Source organism: Branchiostoma floridae, chromosome 3, assembly GCF_000003815.2.
Source record: "Branchiostoma floridae strain S238N-H82 chromosome 3, Bfl_VNyyK, whole genome shotgun sequence".
NCBI classification, from domain to species: domain Eukaryota; kingdom Metazoa; phylum Chordata; class Leptocardii; order Amphioxiformes; family Branchiostomatidae; genus Branchiostoma; species Branchiostoma floridae.
This window is the reverse complement of record NC_049981.1, coordinates 16,379,687-16,387,191: the sequence shown is the minus strand read 5'-3', so window position 1 is coordinate 16,387,191 and position 7,505 is coordinate 16,379,687. Positions and strand designations below refer to the sequence as shown.

General features: G+C 39.4%; 1 protein-coding gene across 1 annotated transcript in view; it reads right to left on the bottom strand.

The window, feature by feature from the left end:
- Window positions 1-7,225, bottom strand: part of LOC118412410 (glutamate receptor ionotropic, kainate 1-like) — a 31,951-nt gene extending 24,726 nt beyond the window's left edge. The window contains exon 1 of the mRNA XM_035815258.1: window positions 6,695-7,225. Within this exon, the coding sequence (XP_035671151.1) occupies window positions 6,695-6,773 (79 nt within the window). The 5' untranslated portion in view covers window positions 6,774-7,225. The remainder of the gene's footprint in view (window positions 1-6,694) is intronic.
- Between the last annotated feature and the right edge of the window lie 280 nt (window positions 7,226-7,505).

Below are 7,505 nucleotides of genomic sequence, written 5' to 3'. Positions count from 1 at the left end.
TAATTCTAATATCCCCTAGGGAAGATTGTAATTCCAGTCTATCCTAAGAAAATTCCAGGTTCCCCTAGGAGAGATTGGAATTCCAATTTTCCCTAGGGAGAATTCCGAATTCCCCTGGATTCTAATGTTCCCTGTGACATATGAAAACTACGGTCTGAACTGCGAAGACGTCTCTTACGTTTTCTAACCTGCACTAAAACTCACAAGACTTTCTTTCATCGTAATAACCTTTAAGCTAACTGTTAATCTTCGTAAAATAACATGTTTTGAGGTGTTCAGTTAGTTAACAATAATTAAGGTAAAATGTCAATAAATGCCTTTTAATTCTTGTGTCTTCTGATCACACAGCTAAACCAGTTCTCAACAACATGCTATCGTTCATCATTCCATCGTTTGAAACCAACATGAACTGTCGAAGGTAATGTTTTTTTAGTCTTAAGCTGATGACCACCAAGGCAAGAACTTTATGTTAATTTCATCTACTTTCTTTCCGGAATCATGAAGGCAGGCAGTAAAATTAACAACAGAGCTCAACAGAATAATTTGCAGGCAACAAATGTTTCAGAGCCTTCAGTTAACCACCACCAAGGTGCAACGTTTTCTCTATTGCTAGCAAATCCATTTCATGAAATCAGAAGTCCGACCACATTAGATTGCCTCTCTCTTTGCGACTAGTGATTTCCCTCTTGTTCACTTTCACAATTAGCCTCTAGCAACCACCAGATACCACCGGCCAATAACGACTGACATTGATAAACGATTCAGCTGTCAACCCTGTTTGAAGTGGGACCGATCCTAGACACCTGGGAGGAAAAGTGTATCTCGCTCTAACTGATCAACAGTCCCGACGGGGAGATGGAAACAACATATCCTTGGCACACACTCGGTCTGGTTACAGATGTAAGGAAAAAATTCAGTATTCAGTATTCAACGGTAAAAGGTGCACATGAATCAATCCCATTGACAGATATAGCTCGCTGTGAATCCACAAGAGCAATTCAGCAGGCAAGTGTTAGTGGGTTGCCTTTAGACAAAATGAACACCTTTATATATATATATATATATATATATATATATATATATATATATAAAATATGAAAAATATCTTGCTTTCTTAGACATATGACAGTTATACCCCTGTCACATTATCCACGATCCTCGGGCGTATCGATAGAAGATCGGTCACATTTAAGATCGACAGAGTGTTGCGCGTATTTTTCACCTGAAAACTGTTCCTGTCACATCTAAGCCATACGTTGTATCTTCTACAATTGTTATACAATAAAGTTATCATTATAAGCGAGGCTCGGGCGATTGCCGCAGAATCGTCGTCCAATCGATTTTTGCCAAATGTGACAGGGGTATCATTGGACCTGGCATTCATTATTAAAAGATTCCATAGGACACAAACCTCCGCGAAGACATCAATGGTATTTACGGTTTGGGCTTAAGTATTTTATACCCTCTTAGACTACCGACAGGCAAATCAACGATGCAATGTTTTTATTCATGGGTGCAATGACATAGATTCAGATAAAAGACAAAAACATGTTGTTCAAAGTGAAAACTGCATCATTATAAACATTAAACAGGCACCGTGGTGAAAAATACTTACGCAACTACGATCAGATGACATGACAAACTGCATACGAATGCAGCAAAGGGAACATAGAGATACAGCTACGAACGGCGGTAACGCACCTAACTGATATTCATTCAGGAGTCACCCTTCCTTCCCAGAGTAACAAAAAAAACTTTGTAGCTATAGTCTATACAAGACATCCCGTTCGAGACGACGATAGTTGTATAAGTCTGGCAAGATATGGTACACAGTATTGGGTAGGACATGGCTTGCATTTGCTAGGACAATACCCTCACTGCATTCCTCGTATAATGCTACATTGGACGACTGTTCAATTTCCTGAAAATCCAAAAGTTGGTACTACTGACAGAATACGACTGGGCCATAACTAGCACATTATTGCTATTCATGAAGGATTTCTATTATACACCAAGGTCAAACGTAAGTATAAAGGCCTCAAATCATCTTGGGGCCAAATTGTGTAGAATATTTATGACCCTGATATAATTCAACAATAAATGCGCAAAATGTTATGAAATGAACGATTGAAAATGAGTCTGGAAATCTGCAGAACGGCGGAGATCCTGTGGATATTGACATCTCATAAGTGCTATCAGAATCAATCGCGAAGATGATCTTTACACCCTTTTCACCTACGACGACCGCTATTCTAAATGTGATTAGTGATTACAGACTTGATAACTGGAATATCATAAAAACTTTGAAGCATGACCGAAAAGACAACAAAAGGGCCCGATGCAGTAATAGATTCAAATTTTATCCGAAACACTTGGCCGCAATGCAGTCGTCACCTCTTTAGAATGAATCAGCTCTGGCTGATAACATGATTGCAAATAAGGTCTTTCATCTCCCTTACATCTATAGGATATTTTCTACAAGCGAATTCCCCTGAATTGGTGTAAATGCTGACCTCGCATGCCACGCTGCCGTATCCTCCTATGATATCGTTTGAATCGATATGCTTTCGCAGTCATTTGGGAACTTCATTTTGTGAACAATCCTCTTCAAGGCGCCATATAGACGCAGTAACTACTCCGTTTCGGTAAATCGCTGACAGTTTAACATTACCGGATCGGAAATCTTTACTGAGAATCTGTTCCCTAAGGATGAAGGTTAAAGTAGGATAAGGTCGATACCAATCTCAGATAACCCTTGGTCGTGGCCTTTAGTGTGATGTGAATAACCTGGACACACCAAAGACAAGTCAGTGAAGAGTTTACTGACCTATTCAATATTACTACAGGAAGATAAAGTTTCACATTTTTGATAATCTGTATGGGTATCATGGTTATTTCCAAGTTCATAGTTTCTTTTTAACAGGTTGTGTTTCGATAAATTTTTAAAACATGATGGTCATTGGCATCTAAATATCTGTTTATCAAACTTTTAGCACTCATTTTCTGCCATTTATCGGAATGAAAACTGCTGATTAAGGACGGAAAACCTTATCACTATTCGTTGATGACATCAAGGTAAATTCTAATACAATTCAATCTCTACAACTGGATAAAAAACAGAGGTTTACTTTCGGCCGTTTCAGGGAGTGTAATGGGTGTCAGACGAACGGCTGGAAATAACTCTGTCTTTTATCCAGTTGTAGAGATTGAATTATTGGACTGCCTCCGTAACTTACGTAGCTTTGCAACACGACTAGACCTATGCCAATCATTCAGAGGGTTGAAAACAAAAGCTGCTTTGATGTTAATCATTACCATTGTGACTATGCAGGGCGGATTTCCTACTGCACTACACCACTGGAGGTTTGAGCATTATGTTCAACAACCATGACCCAACATCCTCAAGGTTGATAGGGGAAAGCTAAAATGACTTGTACTTTAAAGGCGCTTCTAAGTATTGGGCCTGCAAGACAGATCAATTCGTTGCCAGGACTGCATTAAGTCTACTTTTTAAATCACCATGTTTTACTCGTAGGTACAGTTTAGTACAAGTGAAGATAATAGAATGTTTTGATACATGTAAAGAATGTACTAACGACAAATTCCATAACATTACCACTTAACTTGAGCTCATGTCAAGCTATAATCAGATTCCTCACCATATTTCTATCCCAATCGCCCGGTACATAATCGTCCACAGAAAAGCCGTAACATGATTTGCTTCGACCGCAATTCGCTATAGTCTTTCTTCCACAGCTCCTTCTTTAATACGGGAAAACGTAAATTACTTCATCGCGAAGGTTTTAAGCCCTCAACAAGCATAAATCATAACCTTACACAAGCTTGACCTTGCATATAAGTACATAGAAACAACTCATTGGATTCACGTCTATGTTCATTTTATCGCCCTACATAAAAAACAATTAATTTTATTATAGCTTCTTCTTTGATAAGAGATGGTTATATAAGATTGCAGTGCGTGAACTTTTCCATTACAAAGACGGTGAGATTGAAATACAAAAGGTCGCTCCTAAAAACCTTTGATAAGCTCTATATTTTGTAAAAGCTCACAAAGATACTTCATTAATCAGCAAATGCCAAAAATGTTATGCGACAAAAGACATTTGACAGGGTCCAAACTGACCCATTTTGTTTAGTAATATGTGCATGATTACCGCACGTGCATTGCTTTTTCAATATCATTGAAATATCTTGATTTTTTTTAATGTGAAATATTACTGCGCATTATCACAATCTATGGCAAAAGATCAGAATAATCATTTTTCTTGATTTATATATGACTAACTGTGCACATCCACGTTAACGTATTTTCCTACACGTGCCCTTTACTTTTCTAACAAGGAAATTAAACAATGATAACGTTACAAAACTGCATGATATTGAAACAAGTATGTGTTCAATATTACATAATAATACAATTGTTATGTATATGTCGTCTTATGCAACATTGTCTTGTACCATTTGTTATGCAATTGTACATAACAATTATTGCATTTTGAATGAATACAATAAAATGGTACATATCGAGCAAAATATCCCTTAAAGAAATAGCTCATTAAACTGCTATATTACAGCGTTTTACGCTCATGTGAAACATCGTCCTTAAGATACCATTTACAAGTCTTGCATTTCATTGGAGGTCATAAAAACACCTAATTACCTTTTGCAGAATCCAATGAAATGCATGCATTTTATGAGAAAACTTTCCTTCAATAACACAACTGTTGATGAAAGCACTCCATCAACTGCCCTATTACAACTTTATCCGGCTCCAGAGAGCTTATCAAACGGTGACTGATTTGATGAAGGAAAACGAATGTGAAATGAATAACAAGTGGGTTGCTCAACTGGTAGCAGCCTTACAGTTCAGCTCCTGGTTGGTAAGGCCCCCTTTCCACTAGACGGCGATCGCGATGCGCTCTCACTGCGACTTAAATATGATATGTCTATCCTTCGCTTTCACACTGGGTATACAATACAAAACGTTAAAGTGTGAACGAGAAGACAACAAAACACACAAAGTGTAAAAAGCTTCGTTTCTTTTCTGTAGAATTTGTTGAGCGATCTGTCAAATTTTAGGTCGCAGAGAGAGCGCGGTGAGAGCGCCGTCCTAGTGGAAAGGGGGTATTACAGTGAGACCCAGGCTCTAATCCTGGGTAGGACATGTCGGTTGGGCTGCAACCGTCTTTCGGAAGGGACGTAAAGTGTCTCGTGTTCGAGCAGGGGCCTCGAGGGAAGGGCTAGCGACCTTTTGGAAACGTATTGCTCTATGTGTCACTACGCACTACATGATAGACACATAATAAATGGCACACGACATGTCCGAATGAGCTCATTGGAGGCAATCTCATAAAATGGCCGTTCAGTGCCATTCAGAGCTACAGACTGGGTTTTAGTCGGCCACTGTAAGCTTCTGCCTTTTCTGGCTAACTGAGCCCGAGGGACTGAGGAAATATTTCCTTGTGGCACTCCTCGGGTGCTGAAGTGCTGGCCTGCCATCTAGATTCAAGGCCAACCACATTAGATCTTTGATTTCAGAAAGAAGAAACTCTGGTGGTAGGACAGCTGTGGAAACCAGCTGAATACAATGGAGCAATGCCATTATGACCTTTCACGAGAAGCTTACATTTAGAGGTTACGCAGTTCATTGATAAGCCCTCGAAAACAGATACATGGCTTTATTATGTGTGTCAAGCATTAGTCCATCCAGATGTTTCGTTGGTAATGGGACCAAACAGAAATCCCCACACGATCACCAAATCCACGTTGTTGAAGAAGCTATGACATGCTGTGTTTTAACACCCTTCCTCAAGCTTTAACTGGCAATGTACTGCCTACACACAGTTCGGTGTATTGCTGCGGCTTTATTTTCAATTTCTATTGGTTGTGCATTGGCCATTGCCGTTGCGATGATTTGACTGCAGTGCTCGTAATAGAATCTGCCAGTCAGAGATTTGGTACCGTACTGTGAGAATGAGGCACATTTCATTATTTTGCGAAACTTAGATAATATTTGGTTAAAATCTGTATAAGTAAGTAAGTTTGAAAATCGACTTTACAGTATCATAAAGTATCTACGGCCATGCAGGTTAATTCTTATTGATTATAGTTTGAATATTAAATCAGCACTTCCATTAAAAACTACGTATCCTAATTATATTTTAGGCAAAACACAGTAAATTGGCTGGATTTTTTCTAACAGGTGGAAATAAACTGATATGTTCACAATGTCATTTTTACAATAAGAAAGACCATTTCACAACATGAATTATTGTGCTAGTATAGGACTAAAAGCTCCTTCGTCATAGCAAATTCTATTGCCATCGTAAACTTTTAAGTCATTTAACAAAGCTACAAATCCTGATAGCATGTGGGCATATACATTTGAGGAGATGCACCATTCTACGCCAATCTAGAAATGCGGCAGCACACAGCGCAGAATGATGCTACTTACGTATGGACAGCAGACATACTCAGCGTTTATATTGTCTTTCATAAAAGTGAAGGATATGGTACAGTAAACATTATTTCGCTACGTAAAACACAGAGCATCCAGAAAATTTCCCCTGAGAAAACGTCCATTCAAGTAACAGACATCGTGTTCACTAAGAATAGATTACCTTTCACCGTTTCTTTCATCATACCTTTTCTGGCAAAGTGAGGGAATACTCACCAGTAGTGGTAGTCATGTTTCCCAATGCCATCATAGCCAGAGAGCAAATCGCAAGGATGATCACATCAAATCTCCACATGTTGTTATTCGGTTGCTGCCGTTGATGACACAGAACTCTTCCCTAACTACATGGATATATTGAGCCGGACTAAAATCGTTCAAAAGGCTCTAGAACGCGGTGTCGACTGCAGCTGGCGGTCTTCCAGTCTGGCGTTGCTCAATGTGTGACAGATCGCTAGAGGGCTGCTCTCATATCGATATCAGGTCGTTCATTTGGTCTCCACATCAAAGAGTCCTCTCACATCTCTCTGACATCCGCGATGGTGGTCTCGTAATATCATTACATTCCGTCATCTTACATCAGACAACCTATAGGAATTGACCTAATCCCCGTTCGAAGGCGTTCTGCTCAAGGACAGGACAACTTTTGCACAGACACACGCCCTTGCACGGTACCTTTAAGGAATCTCCACGTCGGAATTTCCTTAATTGATTCCAAGAAGACCACTCAAACGCAAAGAACGCTCACTGGTTTTCCGTAGGAGCACTCATGCATCAGGGAGAGCTGTGATTTGCCGATACCCCAAATGACTGTCCCGCCTCAAAACAAAAATCGATAATGTAATGAAATAGTAACTCATGGTGCTGTCCTGTGTTTTTACATGATGTCAGATGACGAGAGGAACGTGAAAGGTTACTGATGGAAATACACTACGCTCTTATCTCTAGAAAAACACACACAATTTCTATCTCAGTAACATTAAATCCTGTCCGTTAATCTCTGGCTTGCCGACGTATTGACGGTAAGGGT